Here is a 27,985-nt window from a genome sequence, read left to right on the forward strand (position 1 = left end):
GGCCCTGAGCTGGGGGACATGTGGCAGAGAGCAAGCGGGAGGCAGGGAGAGGGAAGAGGTGAGGGTCACAAGGTCATTCTCTCTTGGAGCACAGGGACCCTTCAGTGCCCAGTCCTCCAGGCGAGCTCAGATTGACCTGAAAAGGCAACATTTTCTCCGATTGGCTAATTCACAAATTTGCAGGGAGCACTCAGCCTGTGGGGACTCTGAACAGTCACTGTGGGGTGGGGTGGGGTGCCAGGAGGGTTGCAGAGCTGAGTCTGGAGTGCAGAAATGGCGCCACAGCCGCCTGTCTTCCCAGCGATGCTGCCAGCTTTCTGCTCTTTTCTCACATATCTAACCCTGCACGTTCTGCCCCTTCGTGTACTCTTCATTAATCTCAGAAAAGTCCTGGGTGTCTCTGCCCACCACGTCTTGGACAGGCCAGGAGCAAGGCAGGGGCCAGGTCTCCCTGGGCTAATGTTGGTGTTTGCTGTTTCTCTCCCCTGCACGCCTAGATTCCCATCTCAGCATCACTGCCTCTGAGCCTGGACTGGGGCATTATCTGCGAGATGAGTCCAGGGCTGGCCAGGCAGGAGGGTGTCCCCACTTCCCCTGCTGAGAGCAGACCTGAGTGCTTACTGTATGCATGGCCCTGCCCCCTTACCCACATGGTCTCCTCCCACTCCTGCAGCCCTGAGGGTGGCTGCCCTGACCTTACCTTGTCCAGGTGAGGGCTGTGATTGCCCAGCCAGGAACTGCTCTCCCAGGGCCTCCTGAGCTCTTGACCCAGGTCTGTGCTGATGATAATCAGTCAGCACCAGGACCCCTGTCTACTGCCCTTTCAGCTCTGCCTTCCTGTATAGTGAAGGGAGAATGAGGGGGTGCCAAGGAGGGTGCCCAGGGTCTCAGAGAGCCTCAGACTGGTGCCCCAGATTCTGGAGTGGGAACTACTGGATCTTGGAGGAAGCTCATCTGTTCTTCCATGCCCTGCCCACACCTCTGGGTCACTCAGTGGGGCAAGGTGTTCTCTACCTGCAGGTCTGGGACTCAAGGCCTCTGATGGCCAATTAGGTGAGGCTTGGGCTCTGAGTGCACTGGGACTGCCAACCCCCAGGTCCCAGGAGCTGCAGTCCCAAGGCCAATCTTCCCCTGACCCCTCTAGACCCAAGGCAGGACAGACAGGAAGCCTGAAGTCTTCAGCAAGCAGTAGGGGGCCAACAGGAGAGGAACACAGACAAGTTAGAGGGACCCAGTGCCCCTCGTTGGATGAGTCTCCCCAGGGGGCAGGTGTGACCTCCTGGCCCTCAGCCTTCACTCCTGCCCATCCTTGGAGGTTGTCAGTGTCAGGAAAGGGGGCAGGTGTGCAATCTGTGCCCAGGCCAGCACACGGCCCTCTCTACTCCAGACTTAGAGACTCTGCCTCCACAAGCCTGAATTGTGGGCACATCCTTACCCCCTTGAATAATGGGAACGTGGAAATGGACTCTGAATCCCCTCTGTTGTTTTTGTTGTTGCTGGCATGTATAAAATTCTCCTTGCGTGTGTGTGTGTGTGTGTGAAATTTCAGAATAAACACATGCTTGATGAAATTCAAGAATTAAGATGTGATATAGTACAATGGGGACTTCCCAGGTGGCGCTAGTGGTAATGAACCCACCTGTCAATGTAGGACACGCGAGTTCCATCCCTGGGTCAGGAAGATCCCCTGGAGAAAGAAATGGCAACCCACTCCACTATTCTTGTCTGGAAAATCCCACGGACAGAGGAGCCTGGCGGCTAGAGTCCATGGGGCCACAGAGTCAGACATGACTGAGCAGTTGAGCACACAACGGTACCATGGAAATGCGTTTTCCTTTGGCCCCAGTAAAGCCTCGCCTCTCTTAGTAGTTGAGGGTGTCTGCCCAAGGTGTGTCTGCATGCATGAAGCCTTTCTTTTAGGATCTTTGTGTGAATCAGGTCACGCTGTCCTTAGCTCGCAGCTGGGGCCTTCACTTAACAGACAGCCTAGCAAGGGGGTCTTCCCGGGTCAGTTCTGAACGTCTCCACGGTGTTCCCCTGTGTGGGCGCAGTCAGCGTCACGGGTTTCCTGTCCTGACAGCCACTCCCTCACTCTCCTTCCTCTCACAAACCACGACTCAACCTATGTTCATTCCGGGCTCCTGCTAATATTTCTGTGGGCTAAGGTCCTACAACCACAACAGGGGTCATTACGGCATAGACAGCTTGCTTTGTCTTTATTTTTTTATTAATACAGTCTATTTCCTCCAGAAATGTACAACTTATTTTCTTCCAATGGCTCACAAAGATTTGAATTCCCTTCCCCTCACCACGGCTCATCGTCATCCACCCTGACATTTGCACACTTAACAGGCAGGTAGTGCCCATGAACGTGCTGGTCGCTCAGTCGTGTCTGACTCTGTGCAACCCCATGGATGGTAGACCACCAGGCTCCTCTGTCCATAGGATTTTCCAGGCAAGAATATTGGAGTGGGTTGCCATTTTCTTCTCCAGGGGTTTTCCCGACCCAGGGACTGAACCTGGGTCTCCTGCATTGCAGACAGATTCTTTACTGTCTGAGCCATCAGGGAAGCCCAGGCCTCTATTTCCTTGTGAGGCTGCATATTTTTTCATGTATTAATATTTGTTGACCATTGGCATTTCTGGGACTGGTTTCCTTAAAGTGGTTTCCTGGGTCCTTGCTGCCCAGCTTTCAAGAGACCTGTGGGTTGGACTAGGCACCCCCATGAATTCTGTTACATCTGGAGGAGGGCACTGGGGGGTGGCTGAGCCACACCTGAGGCGGGAGGCCCCTGCCCCAGACTGAGAGCCCCATCTTTGTCAGTAATTGATAAAACAAGAAGACAAAGTTAGTAGTTATATATTATAAATGATTTAAAATATCAGCCAAGCATACTTTCTTGGTGTAAATAGAACATGACATTCAGAAACTGCAGAATATAAATTCCCTTGAAGAACATGGAACATCACTGTGGCAAGGTGAACAGTATCACCCCCTCCCTCCTCCCCCTACAAACGATGTCTACTTGGAACTTCAGAAAGAAAGTGAAAGTCGCTCAGTCATGTCCAACTCTTTGCAATCCCATGGACTGTACCCCTCCAGGCTCCTCTGTCCATGGGATTCTCCAGGACAGAATACTGGAGTGGGTAGCCATTCCCTTTTCCAGGGGATCTTCTCAACGCAGGAACTGAACCCAGATTTCCTGCATTGCAGGCAGATTCTTTCCCATCTGAGCCACCAGGGAAGCCCCCAAATACTGGAGTGGCTAGACTATCCCTTCTCCAGGGGATCTTCCCAACCCAGAAGTTGAACTGGAGTCTCCTGCCTTGTAGGCATATTCTTTACCAGCTGAGCTACCAGGGAAGCCCAAAGGGCATGTTGCTTCCCCATCAGGGAATTAAACCCCAGTCTGTCACATGACAGGCAGGGATACTCAACCACTATACTAAGAGGATGGCAAAGTTGCTCAATTGTGTTCAACTGTTTGTGACCCCGTGAACTATATAGTCCATGGAATTCTCCAGACCAGAATATTGGAGCCTTTCCCATCTCCAGGGGATCTTACCAACCCAGGGATCGAACCCAGGTCTCCTGCATTGCAGGTGGATTCTTTACCATCTGAGCCAGCACGGAAGCCCAAGAATACTGGAGTGGGTAGCCTATCTCCTCTCCAGGGGATCTTCCTGACCCAGGAATCAAACCAGGGTCCCCTCCTTTGCAGGTGGATTCTTCACCAGCTGAGATATCAGAGAAGTCCTAGTAACTAAGACTATTACCCTATTTGGAAATAGGGTCTTTCCAAATGAATTAGTTAGGAAGAGGCCATACTGGATTAGAAGGACCCTAAATCCAAAAGACTTCCCTGGTGGCTCAGACTGTAAAGAATTTCATAATATGTTGAGAATTTTGGCATCTATGCTCATTAGAGATAATAGTTGGTAGTTTTTCTTTCCTGTTGTGACCTTTTCTGGCTTCTGTATCGGGGTACTGCTGGACTTGAACGAGTTTGAGAGTGTTCCCTCTTCTCCAACACTTTGAAGTTGCTTGAGAAGTATTGGCATTGATAACTCTTTAGTGTTTTGTAGAATTCACCATGAAACCATCTGGCCTGTGGCTTTTCTTTCTTAGAAGGTTCTTCATTACTGATTCAATCTTCTTATCCATTTTTGAACTTTTTTGATTTTCTGTTTTTTCCTAATTCAGTCTTTGGAAGCCACATGATTGTGAACTTGCCCAATTTCTTGCAGGCTGTCAGTTTTATTGGCTTATAACAGGTCCTAGTAATCTCTTAAAATATTTTGCATATTTTGTGTTGGTTGTAGCTTCTCCTGTTTCATGCTGCTGCTGCTGCTAAGTCGCTTCAGTCATGTCTGACTCTGCGCGACCCCATAGTCAGAAGCCCACCAGGCTCCCCTGTCCCTGGAATTCTCCAGGCAAGAACACTGGAGTAGGGTGCCATTTTCTTCTCCAATGCAGGAAAGTGAAAAGTGAAAGTGAAGTCACTCAGCCGTGTCCGACTCTTAGCGACCACATGGACTGCAGCCTACCAGGCTCCTCCATTCATGGGATTTTCCAGGCAAGAGTACTGGAGTGGGGTGCCATTGTCTTCTCCGTGTTTATTTGGGCCTTCTCTTTTTCTTAATGTATCTGGCTAAAGGCTTATCAATTTAGTTTATCTTTTCAAAGAACCAATTATGATTTCATTGATCTTTTCTAGTTTTTTTCTTTTAGTCTGATTTATTTATTTCTGGCCTGATATTTTAAAAAGATTTCTTTGATGTGGACCACTTTTAAAGTCTGTATTGAATTTGTTACAACATTACTTCTGTTTTATGGTTTTTGTTTTTGTTTTGTTTTGGCCCCAAGGCATGTGGGATCTTAGCTCCCCAACCAGGAATCAAATTTGCACCCTATGCATTGGAAGATGAAGTCTTGACCACTGGACTTCCAAGCAAGTCCCTGGTCTGACTTTTATTATTTTGTTTCTTCTAGTAAATTTGGATTTTGTTTATTCTCTTTTTCTATTTTCTTTTGGTGTAAAGTTGGATTGTTTATTGGATATTTTTCTTATTTTATGAATTAGTTTGTATTGCTATAAACTTCACTCTTAGAACTGTTTTAGCTGTATCACCTAGATTTTCGATTGATGTGTTTTTCTTTTCATTTGACTCCAGGTATTTTAAAACTTTTCTTCTTTGATTAATTCAGTGATCAATAGGTAGTTTAAGTGAAAGTGAAGTCACTCAGTTGTGTCTGACTCTTTGCGACCCATGGCCTGTAGCCTACCAGGCTCCTCGGTCCATGGGATTCTCCAGGCAAGAATACTGGAGTGGGTTGCCATTTCCTTCTCCAGGGGATCTTCCTGAACCAAGGATTGAACCTGGGTCTCCCGCATTGCAGGCAGACGCTTTAACCTCTGAACCACCAGGGAAGCCCATAGGTGGTTTAGGAACATATTGTTTAAGTCTCTGTGTTTGTCGGGTGTGTGGCAGTTTTATTTTTTTGCAGTTGGTTTCTAGTTTCATACCTTTGTGGTCAGAATAAAGGTGTGTTATGATTTCAATATTCTTGAAGTTATTGAGACTTATTTAGTGGCCTTGCATGTGATCTGTCCTAGAGAATATTCCACACGCACTTTGAAGAATGTGTATTCTGCTGTTTGGGGGTAAAATATTCTGTATATAGCAATTCATTCTATCTGATATAATAGATCATTTAAAAGCACTGTTTCCTTACTGATTTTCTGTGACATTAAAAAACAGCAATGTGATAACTACTTCACAAGTATTAGAATGGCTACTCTTAAAAACAAATAAAGAAAAGAGGAAGTGGAGAAATTGAAAGATTTTTGCTCTGTTGATGGGAATGTAAATTGATACAACTACTATGGAAAGTACTTTGGAGATTTTCTCCCAGATTAAAAAACCATTTACTATATGATCCAGTAATTGCATGTATGAACTTAGAAAGCAGTATCTATAAGAGATATTTGGACAACAATAGCAGCCTTCACAGCAGGTGAAAGGTAGAAGTAACCTAGGTGTTGAATAGATAAACAGAATGATAGATGAATAGATAAGCAAAATGTGGTGTATATACATGATGGAATGTTATTCAACCTTTAAAAATGAAAATATGTTCATTTACAGCAATATGAATGAACCTTGAAAAAATTATGCCAAGTGAAATAACCAGAGAGAAAAAGGCATATTCTGTGTTTTACTTACCTGTGGAATTGAAAGTAGCCACTTTCATAGAGATGGAAAGTAAAGGTTGGCTATCAGTGGTGGAGGTGAGGGGAAAATAAGGAGTTGTTGCTGAAGGGGTATGCAGTTCAGTTTTGCAGGATGAAATTTTCTGGAGATCTGTTACACAAGAAGGTGAATATATTGAGCAATACTAAACTGTACACTTATGATGGTTAGATGGTTGGAAGGCATCAGTGGCTCAATGGACATGAGTTTGGGCCAACTCAGGGAGACAGTGAAGGACAGGGAAGTCTGAAGTCTGGTGTGCTGCAGTTCACAGGGTCACAAAGAGTCGGACATGACTTAGCAGCTGAACATCAACAACAAGCTGTACACTTATAATTGGTTACAACAGAAATGTTATTTTAAACACAATAAAAATCATTAATCTTTTAAAAAAGTAAGGAAACAGAATTAAAACTACAACATGGTCTTCAAACTTAAGATGTTTATTCTACACTTAATTAAGATAACTAGAGCTATGTCAGGTGTATTTCAGAGTACAATGGCTAGTTAGCACTGAACTCAAATTATAATCAGCCAGGAGATATGTGCTGAAAACCTGCAATGTGGTACAGGATGCAATGAATGTATAGCATGCTGCTAAGTCACTTTAGTCGTGTCCGACTCTGTGGGACCCCATAGATGGCAGCCCACCAGGCTCCGCCATCCCTGGGATTCTCTAGGCAAGAAGACTGGAGTGGGTTGCCATTTCCTTCTCCATGTATAGCATGAACAAACCAAATAAACTACTTCTAAAATTGTAGAGAGGTGTTCACTACAATCTGAAATCTGGGTAACAGACAAATGGAGATGTGCAGGGTTTTTACAAGTCATGTTTTCCAGACTATTGGAGAATTTCTACTCCATTGACTATCTGATGAACTTCCTAAATTTATTCCAAAGTCAGAATTAATGCTCTTCTACTAGAACCACTAGATCAGATCAGTCAGTCAGTCATGTCCGACTCTTTGCGACCCCATGAATCATAGCATGCCAGGCCTCCCTGTCCATCACCAACTCCCAGAGTTCACTCAGACTCACGTCCATCGAGTCAGTGATGCCATCCAGACATCTCATCCTCTGTCATCCCCTTCTCCTCTTGCCCCCAATCCCTCCCAGCATCAGAGTCTTTTCCAATGAGTCAACTCTTTGCATGAGGTGGCCAAAGTACTGGAGTTTCAGCTTTAGCATCATTCCTTCCTAAGAAATCCCAGGGCAGATCTCCTTCAGAATGGACTGGTTGGATCTCCTTGCAGTCCAAGGGACTCTCAAGAGTCTTCTCCAACACCACAGTTCAAAAGCATCAATTCTTTGGTGCTCAGCCTTCTTCACAGTCCAACTCTCACATCCATACATGACCACAGGAAAAACCATAGCCTTGACTAGATGAACCTTTGTTGGCAAAGTAATGTCTCTGCTTTTGAATATGCTATCTAGGTTGGTCATAACTTTCCTTCCAAGGAGTAAGCATCTTTTAATTTCCTGGCTGCAGTCACCATCTGCAGTGATTTTGGAGCCCAGAAAAATAAAGTCTGACACTGTTTCCACTGTTTCCCCATCTATTTCCCATGAAGTGATGGGACCAGATGCCATGATCTTCATTTTCTGAATGTTGAGCTTTAAGCCAACTTTTTCACTAGTCCCTTATCATATGTATAATTGCATTTACATATGGATGTATTGAGAAGTATTGGCATTGATAACTCTTTAGTGTTTTGTAGAATTCACCATGAAACCATCTGGCCTGTGGCTTTTCTTTCTTAGAAGGTTCTTCATTACTGATTCAATCTTCTTATCCATTTTTGAACTTTTTAGATTTTCTGTTTTTTCCTAATTCAGTCTTTGGAAGCCACATGATTGTGAACTTGCCCAATTTCTTGCAGGCTGTCAGTTTTATTGGCTTATAACAGGTCCTAGTAATCTCTTAAAATATTTTGCATTTCTGTCGTGTTGGTTGTAGCTTCTCCTGTTTCATGCTGCTGCTGCTGCTAAGTCGCTTCAGTCATGTCTGACTCTGTGCGACCCCATAGTCAGAAGCCCACCAGGCTCCCCTGTCCCTGGAATTCTCCAGGCAAGAACACTGGAGTGGGTTGCCATTTTCTTCTCCAATGCATGAAAGTGAAAAGTGAAAGTGAAGTCGCTCAGCCGTGTCCGACTCTTAGCGACCACATGGACTGCAGCCTACCAGACTCCTCCATTCATGGGATTTTCCAGGCAAGAGTACTGGAGTGGGGTGCCATTGCCTTCTCCGTGTTTATTTGGGCCTTCTCTTTTTTCTTAATGTATCTGGCTAAAGGCTTATCAATTTAGTTTATCTTTTCAAAGAACCAATTATGGTTTCATTGATCTTTTCTATTTTTTTTTTTCTTTTACTCTGATTTATTTATTTCTGGCCTGATATTTTAAAAAGATTTCTTTGATGTGGAACCATTTTTACAGTCTGTATTGAATTTGTTACAACATTGCTTCTGTTTTTTTTTTTGGCCCCAAGGCATGTGGAATCTTAGCTCTCCAACCAGGAATCAAACTTGCACCCTATGCATTGGAAGATGAAGTCTTGACCACTGGACTTCCAAGGAAGTCCCTGGTCTGACTTTTATTATTTCGTTTCTTCTAGTAAATTTGGATTTTGTTTATTCTCTTTTTCTATTTTCTTTTGGTATAAAGTTGGATTGTTTATTGGATATTTTTCTTATTTTATGAATTAGTTTGTATTGCTATAAACTTCACTCTTAGAACTGTTTTAGCTGCATCACATAGATTTTGGATTGATGTGTTTTCCTTTTCCTTTGACTCCAGGTATTTTTAAAATTTCTTCTTTGATTAATTCAATGACCTATAGGTAGTTTAAGTGAAAGTGAAAGTGAAGTCGCTCAGTCATGTCCGACTCTTTGCGACCCCATGAATTGTAGCCTACCAGGCTCCTCTCTCCATGGGATTCTCCAGGCAAGAATACTAGAGTGGGGTGCCATTTCCTTCTCCAGGGGAGCTTCCTGAACCAAGGATTGAACCTGGGTCTCCCGCATTGCAGGCAGACGCTTTAACCTCTGAGCCACCAGGGAAGCCCATAGGTGGTTTAGGAACATATTGTTTAAGTCTCTGTGTTTGTGGGGTGTGTGGCAGTTTTATTTTTTTGCAGTTGGTTTCTAGTTTCATACCTTTGTGGTCAGAAAAACGTGTGTTATGATTTCAATATTCTTGAAGTTATTGAGACTTATTTAGTGGCCATGCATGTGATCTGTCCCAGAGAATATTCCACACGCACTTTGAAGAATGTGTATTCTGCTGTTTGGGGATAAAATATCCTGTATATAGCAACTCATTCTATCTGGTATAATAGGTCATTTAAAAGCACTGTTTCCTTACTGATTTTCTGTGACATTAAAATAAAAAACAGCAATGTGATAACTACTTCACAAGTATTAGAATGGCTACTCTTAAAAACAAAGAAAGAAAAGAGGATAGGCTGACTAGGAAGTGGAGAAATTGGAAGATTTTTGCTCTGTTGATGGGAATGTAAATTGATACAACTACTATGGAAAGTACTTTGGAGACTTTTCTCCCAGATTAAAAACCATTTACTATATGATCCAGTAATTGCATGTATGAACTTAGAAAGCAGTATCTGAAAGAGATATTTGGACAACAGATGAAAGGTAGAAGTACCCTAGGTGTTGAATAGATAAACAAAATGATAGATGAATAGATAAGCAAAATGTGGTGTATATACATGATGGAATGTTATTCAACCTTTAAAAATGAAAATATGTTCATTTACAGCAATATGAATGACCCTTGAAAAAATTATGCCAAGTGAAATAACCAGAGAGAAAAAGGCATATTCTGTGTTTTACTTACCTGTGGAATTGAAAGTAGCCACTTTCATGGAGATAGAAAGTAAATGTTGACTATCAGTGGAGGAGGTGAGGGGAAAATAAGGAGTTGTTGCTGAAGGGGTATGCAGTTCAGTTTTGCAGGATGAAATTTTCTGGAGATCTGTTACACAAGAAGGTGAATATATTGAGCAATACTAAACTGTACACTTATGATGGTTAGATGGTTGGAAGGCATCAGTGGCTCAATGGACATGAGTTTGGGCCAACTCAGGGAGACAGTGAAGGACAGGGAAGTCTGAAGTCTGGTGTGCTGCAGTTCACAGGGTCACAAAGAGTCGGACATGACTTAGCAGCTGAACATCAACAACAAGCTGTACACTTATAATTGGTTACAACAGAAATGTTATTTTAAACACAATAAAAATTGTTAATCTTTTAAAAAAGTAAGGAAACAGAATTAAAACTACAACATGGTCTTCAAATTTAAGATGTTTATTCTACACTTAATTAAGATAACTAGAGCTATGTCAGGTGTATTTCAGAGTACAATGGCTAGTTAGCACTGAACTCAAATTATAATCAGCCAGGAGATACGTGCTGAGAACCTGCAATGTGGCACAGGATGCAATGCATGTATAGGATGAACAAACCAAATAAACTACGTCTAAAATTGTAAAGAGATGTTCACTGCAATCTGAAATCTGGGTAACATAGACAAATGGAGATGTGCAGGGTTTTTAAAAGTCATGCTTTCCAGATTTTGGAGAATTTCTACTCCATTGACTATCTGATGAACTTCCTAAATTTATTCCAAAGTTAGAATTAATGCTCTTCTACTAGAGCCACTAATCCCTTATCATATATATAATTAAATTTACATATCGATGATAATTGTACTATTCTGTAAGAGAAAAAATGTGTTTCCTTTTCTCATTTTGGATTCAGATTCTATGTGCTGTTCTTAGTCACTTAGTCGTGTCTGAATCTTTGTGACCCCATGGACTGTAGCCCACCAGGCTTCTGTATCCTTGGGATTTCACAGGCAAGAATACTGGAGTGGGTTGCCATGCCCTTCTCCAGGGGATCTTCTCAACCCAGGGATCAAACCCAGGTGTCCCTTATTGCAGGCAGGACCTTTACTATCTGAGGCCCAAGGGAAGCCCAAGAATATTGAAGTTGGTAACTTATCTGTTCTCCAGGGGATCTTCCTGACCCAGGAATTGAACTGGGGTCTCCTGCATTGCAGGCAGATTCTTTCCCAGCTGAGTCACCAGGGAAGGCCCTAAGATATTATAAGTCGAGGAATTAAGATTAAGATATTATAAATCCTGGAATATCCTTTTGAAAATCCACGGAATGAAAGAAGAATAAGAGAGAGAAGGGAGAAGAAGGAGGAGAAGGAGAAAGAAAAAAAAAAGGAGGAGGAGGAGGAAGAGAAATGTAAGAAGAGAAAGAAGGAGGAGGAGGAGAAAGACTAGGAGGAAGAGGAGGAGGACCAGAGTAAAACGAGGGGCAGAATTTGGAAGATGGAACAGTCATGTAGCATGAGAAGATACCAAGGCATGCCAGACGTGGAGCAGGACACCATGGGAACTTCTCAAAGAAAGAAATTCATTATATTAGACAAATACAGTAATATATGTCAGCATGCTCAGAGATGAGACAAATGGGAACAAGAATCAAGCAGAGACCTTGGAGTAGCTTCCTACTGAGTAACTGTGAGCAGCAATCAGATAAGTTAGCTGTCAGCCTCTCCCCACAGTCCTCCCAAGCAGGCAGAGAAGGAGATGGAGAGTTGTGGTTAGAGAGGCAGGACACATCCCTACTGACCATCCAGGGTAGAGACCACCCCTGTGTCCACAGGGCCACCTCCTCATGGTGATCATGGGAGTGGATGACCCCACCAAAGGGAGGCATAATGAGGCCACTGGGCTCTGAATCCAGGCAGTGTGTTGGGTCCATGGAGCATGAAGGTTGAACTCTGAATGGTCAGGCCAAGACAGAGGGTCCAGGATCTCCCAGGGAGTGTGGGACAGAGAGCAAGGAGCTGTGCTCTCTGCCAAGAAAGGGCATCTTCTCTCTCTATCTCCTGTCTCTAGGGCAGCCATCAGGACTTTCAGAGATGTTTGAGCTGACAAAGCACCATTTTCTGTGGTCAGAAGTAGTCTGGCTGTGTGGTAGAAGGTCACTGGATCTTTGGGTACGAGACATCCACGTTGACTCCCTGGGGCTCCCAGCTGCAGTCTGAGGGGAGAAACCCAGGACAGGGAGCACTAGGAGCATCTGAAGCAGGAGCACAGGTGCTCCCTGCTGCCTTGTTGGGTGGCGACATCAGTGAACAGAAGAGGGAGGGGAGGAACAGCCCCACTCAGGATTGAGGGGAAGCATGGTCTTCCTAACTCCCCCTAGTTGGCTGTGGTGACCCAGGCTATCACCAAGAAAGGGGCAAGGCTGAGTGTCCTCAGGTTCCCCTTCTAGGTGGTTCAGGGGAGATTACCAACCTCATATTTACAGTAGATTTAGGGAAGGAGGGATAGGAATGGCCTGAGAGTCTATCTACTTACATACCTTCACTGGAAGTTGTTGAACTTGGGACATAAATTCTGTTTCAATATTCTGTTCACTGCTCTGACAGTTGTGTTATTCAAACTTCAAGATTAGGGTCTTGCCCCATCATTCACCATCATTTTTCTGGTGCCTTATCTGATCTCTTCATCTCACACTTGCATGGGGGGCCCATGATGTGCTTCCACAGTGTTGAATGAAATGAATGAAAGAATCACTTGGATGAATGAAGAACAAATACTTCCAACCAAACCTCTGTCTCCCCCAGAGCCCTCATGTCCAGCCCTCAGGACATTCTGTCTCTTCAGTCACCCTCCTTCACGTGGCTATGTGCTTTTGGATCAGTCTCTGCAGGGCATCCTTCACGTCCTTGTTTCTCAGACTGTAGATGAGGGGATTGAGCATCGGGATGACCAGGGTGTAGAAGACAGAGACCACCTTGCCCTGCTCCATGGACTGCACAGCTCCCGGCTGGGCATACATGACAAAGACAGTCCCATAAAAGAGGGACACGGCTGTCATGTGGGAGCCACAAGTGGAAAAGAGCTTGTGTCTCCCTCCTCCTGAGCGCATCCTCAGGATGGTCACTGTGATGTAGCCATAGGAGACGAGGACCACGAGTGTGGTGCCCACAATGATGAGGCCACAGAGGCCAAACATGACAAGCTTGTTGATGGCTGTGTTGGTACAAGTGAGCTGTAGCAGGGGAATCACATCACAGAAGAAGTGGTTGATGTGGTTGGAACTGCAGAACGGGAGGCTGAATGTGAAGCTGGTCTGCAGGATGGAGTTGAAGCAACCTCCACAGTAGGAGCCCAGCACCAGGCAGGCACAGACCGAGGGGTGCATGGTGATGGGGTAGAGCAGGGGGCTGCAGATGGCCATGAAGCGGTCATAGGCCATCACAGCCAAGAGGAATGCCTCAGTGGTGCCCATCATGGAGAAGAAGAAGAACTGGGTGGCACATCCCTTAAAGGTGATGACCTTGGAGGAGGACAGGAAGTTGGCCAGGGCCTTGGGGGCGATGATAGATGAGTAGCACAGGTCCAGGAAGGAGAGGTTCTTGAGGAAGAAGTACATTGGGGAGTGCAGATGGGCATCCAGGGTGATGACCACGATCATGGTGAGGTTCCCCAAGACAGCCACCACGTACAGGGCCAGGAACAGAGCAAAGAGCAGGGCCTGGGTCTGAGGACCACCTTCAAATCCCTCCAGCACAAACTCCAGCAGAGGCATCTCTGAGAGGTTTCCATTTTTGGGGGGTTGCATGGCCCTGCGCTGGGGGACACGGGGCAAAGAGCAGAGAATAAGTGGGAGACAGCAAGGGGAAGTCAGTCTAAGTCACCAAATCATTTTCTCTTGGATAACAGGGGCCCTTCAGCACCTTACTGTTCACTGACTAAGAGACCACCGGCTGCACAGTTCTCCTCCAGATGAGCTCAGGTCGACCTCAAATGTAAACATTTCCTCTGATGTACTAATTCCTAAGAATGCTTGAAACACTCACTCTATGAGATGGCTCCAGGGGTCCTGCTGAACTGAGAGTCTCCAGCGTAAGGATGGCTTCCATCTCCCTGTCCTTGTTTTGCAGGACATGCTCTCCCTTCCCATGGGGATGGTCCTGAGTGGTGCCATTCCTGCACCTGCTCAAGTATCTAATTCTGCACCTTCCACCCCTATTTTACTCATTTTTAATTTTAGAAATCATTAAGCACCTGATGCTATCAGGAATGGACCCAGTGATGGTTCTAACTCCAGGCCAGTGTGGGAGCAGATCAGGGACCAGCTCTCACCAGGCTAAAGTGAAACTATGTCTGTCTCTCCTGCAGGCCCCGAGACCTATCTCAGCATCTTCGTCTCTGATAAGACCATGATGGCAACCAGCAACAGAGTCCTCCACATCCTTGAGAATCTAAGGGTTCTTTCTTGCAAAGCCCAGATGTTAGGCAGTTCATGGGCAGGGGAGAGCCCAGCTGCATGGTCTGAGAACAGCAGGACAGGGGCTGTGACACGTTCAGGACATGGCATTTCCTCCCCCATCGTTACTTTTGTGCCCCTGGCTCCTCTGCACACCCCATGGGGTGATTGCTTGGAGCAATGGGAGCCACCAACACGGTCACATCTGCTCAATGACTGGGCCCTCCTGCTGGGTGCTGCTTCCTGTCCCTGTCACAGCCCAGACCTCCCTTGTCTGCCTTGAGCAGGGCTGACCACCACACTTTCATCCGACATGGGGACCAGCTGCGTGATGGCCACAAGAGTGGTTGTGGGGAATCCTGCCCAAAGACGGAGGAATGAAAAAGGAAGTTGGACACTGAGCCATCATGCTTCCTTGGAAGGCAAGCAGATTAGTCAGTGGGTGGAAGTCTATTTCAGAGCAGATTCCACATTTTGTAGAGGTCAGATCTGCAGTATCATGGAGCTGGCTCTCTTTGGAGGGAGTGAGTTCCCTGGGAGTTGGGGTATACAGGCAGAGGCTGGGTGATCAGTGATATCTGTGGAGGAGAGATTGCCCCAAGCTCCCCTAAGCAGGGGAGGTAGTGTCTTAGAAGGTAGTCTGAGAAGGTCCATACTTCCCCCAAAATGGGCATGTTGATTACAGTGAAGGCTGTCCAGTTTCCCTCTCCTGGGAGACTTGACTCCAACCATCACATGAATGAGATGGGACAGTATGACCTGGGATGTCTAGGCAGGTTCATGGTAATATTGGTTTGGAGCCGGTGCTAAAAGTGGAGTTGGTCACTGCTGTACACTCCGTGGCTGCCCACCCCTTTGCTACCAGCCCTGACCTGTGCACACACTCACATTCACCAAGGCCAAGGTTTTGCTTCCATCTCTGCCCACACCTTGCTCATACATACAGCAGAGCCGCTGTGACCAGAGTGACTGTCTTCTCCCCACCACCCCATGCTGGCTGTCTTGCTCCTGTGTCCACTAGTTTTCCCAGCTTCCTGTTTCTGTTCTGTTTCCCAAGACCGTTCATCCACCTCAGTGGCCTTAGGTCATCAAAACAGTGACCCTTAGGATGCCTGGGGAAGCACATGAGCAGAGATCAACATCTTCATCTGGGAAGTCAAGCTCTTGGTCTTTTAAAAAAACAAACTCACACATTCCTTTGGTTGTTGAGATAACTCAGTGTGACTGTAGTGCTGGCCTCAGTAAACCTGCCTGTGAGTTGAGCATGATAAATGCCTTAATGGGGGAAGCAGAAGAATCCAGTGTTGTCCAGAAGCCTCTGTTTTTAAAGACTGTTCTGCATCTATTCCTTGTAAACTGTAGCTTATCAAGTGTGGCCTGAGGTCTGATAGCAAGAGCATCACCTAAAGCTGGCCAGAAATGCAAGATCTCAGGCCACTGAATTTAAACCTATGGTGATACAAGACCCCCTAATTATTTCTACTGTTGTTAAAGTCCAGAACTTCTGCCTTGACTGGCCCTGCCCAGTCCACGGGGCTATAGGTGGTGATGTGTCCAGGTCCAGGCTCCCAGGACTCACCTGTCAGTGATGCTGACCACAATCTGTTGAGTGGTGATCACACTGCTCCTGTGATGTCAGGAGGGGCATGACCCACCCAGGACCCTGTGCTCCTGGGGAGGACTCCTGACCCAGGTCTGTGCTGATGATAATGATGTGGTGCTGAGCACCCTCCTCCACCGTGTTCAGCTCTGGCCTCCTGTGCAGGGAAGTGGGAGTGGGGAGGGTGCAGAAGAGAGCACCTGGGTCACAGTGATAGGCAGGCCATGTGCTCCAAGTGCCTGCTGCAGGAAGTGCTTGGCTCTTGGTACCAGCGGAAGACTGGCTCAACTCACCTGTTACTCTGTCTTGCCCCCTCAGCTGGATAGTATTCATGGCAGCTGCATCCTTGGTCCCTCTGCTGGGGAAGATGCTCTCCACTGGGCACAGCTGGGACTCTCATCCTCAATTGGCCAATTAGGTGAGACTTGGCCTGGGAGTGCACTGGGACTCCCAGTTCCCTGGATCCCAGGAAGATGCAGTCCTGTGGCTAAATTTCCTCTGATACATCTCTGTCCAAACCAGGAAGGGCATGAAGCCAGAAATCCCCGTGGGAGCACTGTGGTCCACCAGACAAGAAGCAAGTCGTTTTAGAAGGACCAGTGGCCATCTTGGAATGGTCTTCTCAGGACTACAGGTGTGACTTCCTGGCCTGCAGTCCTTCCTCCTCTGTTTCATCCTTGTATGTTGGTGTGATAAAGAGCAATGGGCAAGACTCTGTGTCTGCAGAAGCTGCAAAATGCTTTCTCATTTATAATGTGGCCCTTCCCTCAATGCAGGTTGAGTAAGCATATCTATTAAAACAAAATATTTTAATCCTGGACAGAAACCCCAAAACAAAGTATAAAGGTGATATATGGTTAATATTAAAATATAGGAAGTGTGAAAGTAAAAAGTTGGAAAATGTAGTATCATAAATAGCCTGAAAAAGCCAAGGCTGCTGTATTTCAATAATTATCAAGGTAGATTTCAGGAGAAAATTTTGCTCATAAAAGGACATTTTAAAATCCATTAAACATTTTTATTTATTTTTAATTGAAGATGATTGCTTTACAATATTGTGTTGGTTTCTGCCATACATCAACATGAGTCTGCTATAGGTCACATATGCCCCCTTCTTCTTGCAACTCCCTCCTAGCTCCCACCCCATTCCCCCGCTCTGGGTTGTCATAGAGTCCTGGTTCGAGTTCCCTGAGTCATAGGGCAAATTCCCACTAGTTATCTACTTTACACATGGGAGTGTGTATGTTTCCACGCTACTATCTCCCTTTGTCCCACCCTCTCCTTCCCCCACCCCATGTCCATAAGATTGTTCTCCTCATCTGCGTTTTCATTGCTGCCCTGCAAATACGTTCATCAGTGCCATCTTTCGAGATTATATATATATATATGGATTAATATATGATACTTGGTTTTCTCTATCTGACTGACTTCACTCTGCATAATAGGCTCTAGGTTCATCCATCTCATTAGCACTGACTCAGATGCATTTTTTTAATGACTGAATAATATTCCATTGTATATATGTACCATAGCTTCTTTCTCCCTTCATCTGTCAATGGACATCTAGATTACATCCATGTCCTCATTTCAGTTCAGTCACTCAGTCATGTCCGACTCTTTGCAACCCCATGAATCGCAGCACGCCAGGCCTCCCTGTCCATCACCAACTCCCAGAGTTCACTCAGACTCACATCCATCAAGTCAGTGATGCCATCCAGCCATCTCATCCTCTGTCGTCCCCTTCTCCTCCTGCCCCCAATCCCTCCCAGCATCAGGGTCTTTTCCAATGAGTCAACTCTTCTCATGAGGTGGCCAAAGTACTGGAATTTCAGCTTTAGCATCAGTCCTTCCAAAGAACACCCAGGACTGATCTCCTTTAAATGGACTGATTGGATCTCCTTGCAGCCCAAGGGACTCTCAAGAGTCTTCTCCAACACCACAGTTCAAAAGCATCAATTCTTTGGCACACAGCTTTCTTCACAGTCCAACTCTCACATCCATACATGACCACTGGAAAAACCATAGCCTTGACTAGATGGACTTTTGTTGGCAAAGTAATGTCTCTGCTTTTGAATATGCTATCTAGGTTGGTCATAACTTTTCTTCCAAGGAGTGAGCATCTTTTAATTTCCTGGCTGCAGTCACCATCTGCAGTGATTTTGGAGCCCCTGAAAATGCCCTAGTTGTTGTAAATAAAGCTGTGATGAACATTGGGGTACACGTGTCTTTTTCATTAAAAGGACATATCAAATGAAATTGGAGAAGGAAATGGCAACCTACTCCAACATTCTTGCCTGGAAAATTCTATGGACAGAGGAGCTTGGCAGGGTACAGTCCACAGAGTCACAAAGAGTTGCACGTGACTGGGTGACTAACACGGACTGACTCATAGTGAAATATTCAATTTTCAATTCTCAATATTCAAGTGGATGATGTGAAAATTTTAAATTTGTTTGAAACTAAAAAAGATTAAGTATATAAAGGAAAATCTGACAGAATTAAAAAGAAATGCAAACATCCAAATCATGGTTTATCATACTGTCTCAGTAACTGATAAGCAAACAGAAAAAATGTAGTCATATGTAGATTTAATTCAACATATTACCTAAATGAGATTATTGGGTATAGATAGAACACTATACTCAGAAACTGTAGAATGTAAATTCCCCTGAAGCATAGAGAACATCACTATGATAAGGTGAATAGAGTCTCCCTCCAAAAAAAATGTCCACCCCAAAAATCAGAAATTGATCTTATTTGAAAATAGGGTCTTTCAAAATGAATGTGTTATGATGAGGTCATGCTGGGTTAGGTGGACTGTAAATCCAATGACTGATTTCCTTATAAGAAGAGGAAAGGACACAGAGATGTAAAGACACAGAGACATAAAGACAAAGGGCATGAAAAGACTGAGCGGAGGTTAGGGCAATACAGCAACAGGGGAAGGAGTGCCAAGGATATGGGGAGTCTCCAGCACCTAGGAAAAGGCAGGGAAGAATTTTTTTTTTTTTTAAAGAAATTTAAAAGGCAGCAGGAACTGCTAAAAACTTGATATTGGACATCTATCCTCCTGACCTACGAGAGAGTAGGTTCCTATCGCTATAAGTTGCCAACTTTGTGTTAATTATTTGCGGTGGCCCTGATGACTGACAGGAGAGCAGTGAGGGAGTTTGCTTTTACCTGGCAAGGTCAGCAATACACTTTCTCTCTCCTATCTCAGGGGTGTATCACCTCTCCAGCTCTATGTCAAAAAGCACTCTGCAGGGACCTTGATCACCTTTCCCAATCCTTCCATGTTCTAGTTCACTTATTTCAATTGCTTTAAACATGAAAGCATACCCTAATTACTTGCAGAAGCTTCTTTAGAGAGACATTTAGGTTACTTCATTTTTATGTGTTTTTTTAATAGTGCGTGTTGTGCAATGGATATTTTTCCCCCTTTAATGTATATATATAGAGAAGGATTCTTGAGAACAAAGACATTTTTTCTCAACTTCATTAATTTTCATGTTAATTTTACATTATAGAGACTCCTTTTCTTCTATTCTTATTCATTTTGCCATCCCCTTACTCTACACAACTGAAAAGATAAGGCTTCTCTTTTAAGAGGTCCTGGTTCCATGGGACTGAAGCAGTCTATAAGGTGCTCCATGACCATGGTGTTGTCTAATAAGGTGAGAATAGAGGTTACCCTTGCCAATCTCTCTTTTCTCTTCTAATTCTCTAGAAATATAGTTTGTCTACATCCGTAACATCCAAAGCAAAAGGAGGGGGATTTATTCTTCCTATAAATCGTTCTAGCATTTTGCTCTTCTTGGTGAGCAATTGCATTGCATAAGCTTCTTTCCTACATTAACAGTTATCTGACCACTTTTCTCTCAAACTGATTGTACCATCGGGCTGCAATCAGCAGTGTGGGAGTCTTTGTTTTCACCATACTCCCTCATTTTCAGAGTGTGTTAAATACACGTTGCTTTGTTTTAATTTGAGTTTCCTAAATTCACAATGAATTCTAGTAACTTTCTGAATTATTTTGGCCATTTGAACTTCCTTTCTTATTATTCTTTTAGATATTTGACAAAACTAGTTTCAACTGTTTGCCCATGGACGGAGGAGCCTGGTAGGCTGCAGTCCATGGGGTCGCTGAGGGTCGGACATGACTGAGCGACTTCACTTTCACTTTTCACGTTCATGCATTGGAGAAGGAAATGGCAACCCACTCCAGCGTTCTTGCCTGGAGAATCCCAGGGACGGGGGAGCCTGGTGGGCTGCTGTCTATGGGGTCACAAGAGTCGGACATGACTGAAGTGACTTAGCAGCAGCAGCAGTTTCAACTGTTTGCACTAAAACATATCTAGCTTTTTTTCAGGAATCGTCCCTCTTGCTTTTGCTTTTTAAAAAGTCCTCTACGTATTCTTTGACAAAGAACTGTACAAAAAAGATCTTCACAACCCAGATAATCACAATGGTGTTATCACTCACCTAGAGCCAGACCTCCTGGAATGTGAAGTCAAGTGGGCCTTAAGAAGCATCGCTATGAACAAAGCTAGTGGAAGTGATGGAATTCCAGTTGAGCTCTTTCAAAGTGTTTTAGGAGGATGCTGTTGAAAGTGCTGCACTCAATATGCCAGCAAATTTGGAAAACTCAGCAGTAGCCACAGAAATGGAAAAGGTCAGTTTTCATTCCAATCCCAAAGAAAGGCAATGCCAAAGAATGCTCAAACTACCTCACAATTGCACTCATCTCACATGCTAGTAAAGTAATGCTCAAAATTCTCCAAGCCAGGCTTCAGCAATACATGAACCGTGAACTTCCAGATGTTCAAGATGGTTTTAGAAAAGGCAGAGGAAACAGAGATCAAATTCCCAACATCTGCTGGATCAATAAAAAAGTAAGAGAGTTCCAGAAAAACATCTATTTCTGCTTTATTGACTATGCCAAAGCCTTTGACTGTGTGGATCACAATAAACTGTGGAAAATTCTGAAAGAGATGGGAATACCAGACCACCTGACCTGACTTCTGAGAAATCTGTATGCAGGTCAAGAAGCAACAGTTAGAACTGGACATGGAACAACAGACTGGTTCCAAATAGGAAAAGGAATACATCAAGGCTGTATATTGTCACCCTGCTTATTTAACTTCTATGCAGAGTACATCATGAGAAATGCTGAGCTGGAAGAAAGCACAAGCTGGAATCAAGATTTCTGGGAGAAACATCAATAATTTCAGATATCCACATGACACCATCCTTATGGCAGAAGAAGAACTAAAAAGCCTCTATATGAAAGTGAAAGAGGAGAGTGAAATAGTTGGCTTAAAGCTCAACATTCAGTAAACTAAGATCATGGCATCCAGTCCCATCACTTCATGGCAATTAGATGCGGAAACAGTGGAAACAGTGGCAGACTTTATTTTTTGGACTCTAAAATCACTGCAGATGGTGACTGCAGCCATGAAATTAAAAGACGTTTGCTCCTTGGAAGGAAAGTTATGACCAACCCAGACAGCATATTAAAAAGCAGAGACATTACTTTGCCGACAAAGGTCCGTCTAGTCAAGACTATGGTTTTTCCAGTGGTCATGTAAGGATGTGAGAGTTGGACTGTGAAGAAAGCTGAGCGCCGAAGAATTGATGCTTTTGAACTGTGGTGTTGGAGAAGACTCTTGAGAGTCCCTTGGACTGCAAGGAGATCCAACAGTCCATTCTAAAGGAGATCAGCCCTGGGTGTTCATTGGAAGGACTGATGTTGAAGCTGAAATTCCAGTACTTTGGTCATCTCACGTGAAGAGTTGACTCATTGGAAAATACCCTGATGCTGGGACGGATTGAAGGCAGGAGGAGAAGGGGACAACAGAAGATGAGATGGTTGGATGGCATCACTGACTCAATGGACATGAGCTTGTGTAAGCTCCAGGAGTTGGTGATGGATAGGGAGGCCTGGAGTGCTGTGGTCCATGCGGTCACAAAGAGTTGGACAGAGTGAGTGACTGAACTGAACTGATCCTATTTTAGAATAAATTTGTTCTGCTGTACATAAATTCTACCAAGAATTAATGGCATTGATTTTAGAGTCAAGATAGTATTTAACTTTGGAGGACAAGAAATGGGATTTAGAAAAACTTCTTTGTCTGTGTTTGGGTGATGGAAAGATCCAGAAGTGGATTTTATTTTAGTATTGTATATATTATATAATATTAGTATAAATATGACATTTGTACTATAACTAAGTACTCGTAAGTATAAATATAAGTATATTATAAAGAAAGTATAATGTTAGTATGGATGTAAATATTCGTGTCTTCCATTCTGAGACTAGGAAGGTGGTGCTGTGGCTGGAGGTCTGGATCATCATCTCTAATGACAGTGTCATCCATGCCCTTGGCGTGATGGGGCAGGAACCCTGGGAACATCTGACGCAAGTGGAACCACTGCATTCTCATCAGACCACTGACCTGGCTCCTCCATGAGAGACACTGTTTGTCAGATCTGAGCCACTGATGCCAAGCCTATTCCCACTGAAATCGGTCCCTCCAGGTGGAAATTTGTCCGTGTATTTTGATTATTTCTCAAACAATTCTCTTTGATGATGGTAGTGAAGGTGAGTTGACAAGAGGCCAAGTGGAGGCAATGGGCCCTTTCAGTCAATGCTTATCGTTGCTCGATGGGAGGTGGCAAAGCCCTGCATCCGGGTGGGCTCAGGATAAATGGTAAAGAGTATGGGGAAGGTATTGGTTTTTTTTTTTTTTTTTTCTGTGTGAAGTTTGAGTCAAGGTGATACAAGATATTTATTCTCTTTCCTACTAAATAAATGCTTTGATGACAACAAACATTTATGTGCATGATACATAAAAAAATGGGGGGGGTAGGAGAGAGAAAATAGTGTTACTGACTAGTATGTAAGTAAATACATAAAGAAAGCTAAGCACTGAAGAATTGATGCTTTTGAACTGTGGTGTTGCCTGGATGGCATCACTGACTGGATGGACGTGAGTCTGAGTGAACTTCGGGAGTTGGTGATGGACAGGGAGGCCTGGCATGCTGCGATTCATGGGGTCGCAAAGAGTCGGACACGACTGAGTGACTGAACTGAACTGAACTGATGTAAGTAAATACAATGAAAACTTGTGATGTTTTGGAAATCAAAGACTGTAACTCAGTACATTAAGAGGATGGTGGGGGAAAATCCCAAGATCAGCTCAAGTAATGTAGGTGAGTGTTTTAAAAATCCAATTCCCTTTAATTGTATATTAAAAAACAAATAGAAAATGAGAGGAAAAGTTCAACTAAATGAAATCCACATAGGAACTCCCACAGCTAACATCATACTCACTAGTAAAAGCTTTTCTTCTAAGATTAGGAACAAAATAAGAATGTGTCTTGCCACCTCTATTTAACATAGTACTGGAGGTCCTGACTAGAGCAGGTAGGCATGAAAAAGATATAAAAGAGATCCAAGTTGATAAAGAATTTAAAAATATCTATATTTACAGATGACATGATATTATGTATCAGATCAGATCAGATCAGATCAGTCGCTCAGTCTTGTCCAAGCCTTTGCGATCCCATGAATCGCAGCATGCTAGGCCTCCCTATCCATCACCAACTCCCAGAGTTCAATCAGACTCATGTACATCGAGTCAGTGATGCCATCCAGCCATCTCATCCTCTGTCGTCCCCTTCTCTTCCTGCCCCCAATCCCTCCCAGCATCAGAGTCTTTTCCAATGAGTCAACTCTACACATGAGGTGGCCAAAGTACTGGAGTTTCAGCTTTAGCATCATCCCTTCCAAAGAAATCCCAGGGCTGATCTCATTCAGAATGGACTGGTTGGATCTCCTTGCAGTCCAAGGGACTCTCAAGAGTCTTCTCCAACACCACAGTTCAAAAGCATCAATTCTTCGGCGCTCAGCCTTCTTCACAGTCCAACTCTCACATCCATACATGACCACAGGAAAAACCATAGCCTTGACTATCCAGACCTTTGTTGGCAAAGTAATGTCTCAGCTTTTGACTATGCTATCTACGTTGGTCATAACTTTCCTTCCAAGGAGTAAGCGTCTTTTAATTTCCTGGCTGCAGTCACCATCTGTAGTGATTTTGGAGCCCAGAAAAATAAAGTCTGACACTGTTTCCACTATTTCCCCATCTATTTCCCATGAAGTGGTGGGACTGGTGGCCATGATCTTCATTTTTGAATGTTGAGCTTTAAGCCAACTTTTTCACTCTCCACTTTCACTTTCATCAAGATGCTTTTTAGTTCCTCTTCACTTTCTGCCATAAGGGTGCTGTCATCTGCATATCTGAGGTTATTGATATTTCTCCCAGCAATCTTGATTCCAGCTTGTGTTTCTTCCAGTCCAGTGTTTCTCATGATGTACTCTGCATAGAAGTTAAATAAACAGGGTGACAATATATAGCCTTGACGTACTTCTTTTCCTATTTGGAACCAGTCTGTTGTTCCATGTCCAGTTCTAACTGTTGCTTCCTGACCTGCATACAAATTTCTCAAGAGGCAGATCAGGTGGTCTGGTATTCCCATCTCTTTCAGAATTTTCCACAGTTTATTATGATCCACACAGTCAAAGGCTTTGGCATAGTCAATAAAGCATAAATAGATGTTTTTCTGGAACTCTCGTTTTTTTTTCCATGATCCAGCTGATGTTGGCAATTTGATTTCTGTTTCCTCTGCCTTTTCTAAAACCAGCTTGAACATCAGGAAGTTCACAGATGTATACAAAACCCTAAATATCCATGAAAAATGTGTTAGAAATACAAAATTTACAAAGTGTCAATATATAAAATCAATACATTAAAATGAGAAGCACTAATATGCACTATTAATGAACTACATAAAAAGGAATTAATAAAACCAATCCATTTACAAAAATATCAAAAAGAATAAAATACTAAGGACTAAATTTAGCCAAGGGGACAAAAGACTTAGAGATATAAAACTAGAAATCATAGCTGAAAGAAGTTAAAGGTATTCAACATAAATGAAAGATATCCCAAGTGCATGAGTTGGAAGATGACAATATTACCCGATGTGTTCTGAGTTTCAATGCAACCCTTATCAAAATCACAATGTTATTTTTTATAGAAAATGAAAACACATTTTAAATTCATATAGAGTCTCAAGGAGGCTATATGACCAAAACCAACTTGAAAAGAAATTTGAGGGTCTCAGACTTCTTTATTTCTTAACATAAAAGCTACAGTAATCAAAACAGTATGGTATTGGCACAAAGAGAGACTGGTTGAACAATAGGGCAGGATAGAGAGCTCAGAAGTGAACCTTCATGGTTTTAGTCAAATGACCTCCAACAAATGTCCCATGGAGAAAACACAGCCTCTTCAACAAATATCACTGGAAAACTAGCTGTGTATGTACACCAGTATAAAGCTGGCCCTTTACCTTGCATCATGAACAAAAACCACCTTAAAATGGAATGAAAACCTAAATGGATGAGCCGAGTCTCTTAAATCCATGGGGAAAACATAAGAGAGAAGCTAATAGTCTTAGATTTAGGCATGGTTTCTTGGATATGACACCAACAGGATATGAAACAAAAGTGAAATAGACATGTGGGATGACATCAAACTTAAAAACGTGTTCGTTAAAGACTTAAATATTAATAACAGTGTGGAAAGGCAAGCTGTGGGGTGGGGGAAACGTTTGCAAATGTCCAATAAGAGGATAATATTTGGAATACATAAAAATTACTAGTTAAGCCAATAACCATATTTAAAATTTTCATATTACTTGAAGGCATTTCTCTAAAGATGGTCTACAAATTGCCAACAAACATATAAGAAAATGTTCAAATCACTAATCATTAGTGAAATAAAAACAATAAAGAGATAATATTTTACAATCATTAAATGGCTGACATGAAAGAGAAAAGAATATGTGTTGGCTATTATGTGGAGAAATTGCAATGATTTTGCACTGTTGATGCGAAGAAAAATGGTGCATCTACTATGAAGAGTAATATAGGGTTCTTCCCAAAATCGAAAAAGAATTATTATATGATGCAATAAAACATCTAAATAGATACTAAAAAAAAAAGAAAAGAAAGAAAAGAGGTAGTCTGTCTAAGAGATATTTGCATGCCCATTTACATAGCAACACTCTTCCGCATGGTCTAAAAGTGGAGGCAACCCCAGCGTTCCTTGGTGGATGAAGACGGAAACAAAATATACACATGTGATGGGATACTCTTCAGCCTTAAAAAGGATGGAAATACAGTCAGATGCTTCAAAATGGCTAAATCTTGAGGACACTATGCCAAGTGAAATAACCAAACCCCCAAAAGACGAATGCTGTAGGTTGTACTTTTCTGGAGTATCTGAAGAAGTCACATTCGTTAGGACAGAAAGTAGAATGGTGGCTGCCAGTGGTGGAGATAATGGGGAACCAGGGAGTTATTGTTTAGGGGCATGGAGTTTCAGGATTGCAAGATCGGAGATCTGATATACAACAAGTTCAGAGATCTGATTTACAACAAGGTGAATATGCTAAACACTACTTAACTGCACGCTCAAAATTAGTTACAACAAAAATTGCTATTTTTTTGGATTATAAAAATGTAGAAACTTATAAAAGTTAGTATAGAATCAATGTCAAAACTACAGTATGGTCTTGAAGTGTAATGGGTTTATTTTCCACTTAAGGACAATAAAAAAACCAGAGCTGGCATATTTTGGGGTTCAATGACTAATTAACACTGAACTCAAATTGGAATCAGGCGGTAGGTTAGGTGTGAACTAAGAACCTACTGTGTACCAGCAGCTTGCAAAGCATTAACAGGATAAAAAGCCAAATAAACCACTTCTGACACCTTACAGTGATCTTCAGTGTAAAGATCAACCAGGGTAAAGCCAACCTGCAGGGTTTTAAAAATAATTCTCTTTAACAGTATTTGAGAATTTCTACTCAATCTAAAATCAGACAAGCTTTCCTGGTTTAGTCAAATTTATAATTAAGGGTCTTCTAAGATCCACAGATTCCTTTCTGTTTGTACCATTAAATGGACATAATGATGAGAAATCTAGAATCACATACAATATATTGTGCTTTTTCTTTCATTTGCAAATTTAAATGAAGTATTCCATGGAGTGACAAAAATAAAATAGATGAGAGAGAAAGAAGGAAGGAAGGAAGATGAGGAAAAGAGGAGGAGAGTTAGGAGAATAAAAGAGATGAAGAAAGAGAGAGTAGGAGATAGAATTATATAATAGCATGGGATGATAAGAAGCATGTCATTTGGGAATGGAAAATTGTAGGCACTCCTCAGAGTGAAGGCATTATGTGAGAGGAATACAGTAATCTATGGAAGACTCAGAATTAATTTTGGAGCCCAAAGATGAGACAATGGGATCAAGAATCCAGAAGAGACCTTGGATTATCTACCCCTTCAGTAATGGTGATCAACAGTCTGATGACTTGGGTGTTCTAGCCCCTCGCCCACAGTTCTCCTGAGCAGGAGAGCAGGGAGATGGAGAGCTGTGATCAGAGGCAGGACACATCCCCACTGACCATATAGGGTGCAGACCATACCATGTCCAGGGGACCACGTTCTGGTAGTGATCATGGGAGTGGATGACTCTAGGGAGATATGACAAGGAGGCCATTGGGCTCTGAGTCCAGGCTGTGTGTTGAGCCCAGGAAGCAATGAAGATGGAGCTCTAAACAGGCAAGTCAGGATTGAGGGTCCAGGCTACCCTGGGGAGAGTGGGACAGAGAGCAGGGAGCTGTGCTCTCTGCCAAGAAAGTGCACCTTCCCTCTCCAACTCCTGCCTCTGCAATAGAT

The 27,985-nt window shown here is 43.4% G+C and overlaps 1 protein-coding gene across 1 annotated transcript; it reads right to left on the reverse strand.

Annotated features, from left to right (window-relative positions):
- Window positions 1-12,846: 12,846 nt before the first annotated feature.
- On the reverse strand, window positions 12,847-16,133 carry LOC113890239 (olfactory receptor 12-like). The gene has a single exon (XM_027538109.1). The coding sequence runs from the start codon at window positions 13,920-13,922 to the stop codon at window positions 12,972-12,974; it is 951 nt and encodes a 316-aa protein (XP_027393910.1). The 5' UTR covers window positions 13,923-16,133; the 3' UTR covers window positions 12,847-12,971.
- Between the last annotated feature and the right edge of the window lie 11,852 nt (window positions 16,134-27,985).

The sequence above is a fragment of the Bos indicus x Bos taurus genome, chromosome 3 (genome assembly GCF_003369695.1).
Source record: "Bos indicus x Bos taurus breed Angus x Brahman F1 hybrid chromosome 3, Bos_hybrid_MaternalHap_v2.0, whole genome shotgun sequence".
In the NCBI taxonomy this organism is placed as follows: Eukaryota; Metazoa; Chordata; class Mammalia; order Artiodactyla; family Bovidae; genus Bos; species Bos indicus x Bos taurus.

Excerpts from the sequence above, each read along its gene's own strand:
- LOC113890239 (XM_027538109.1), bottom strand. The coding sequence starts at position 13,922 with ATGCAACCCCCCAAAAATGGAAACCTCTCAGAGATGCCTCTGCTGGAG.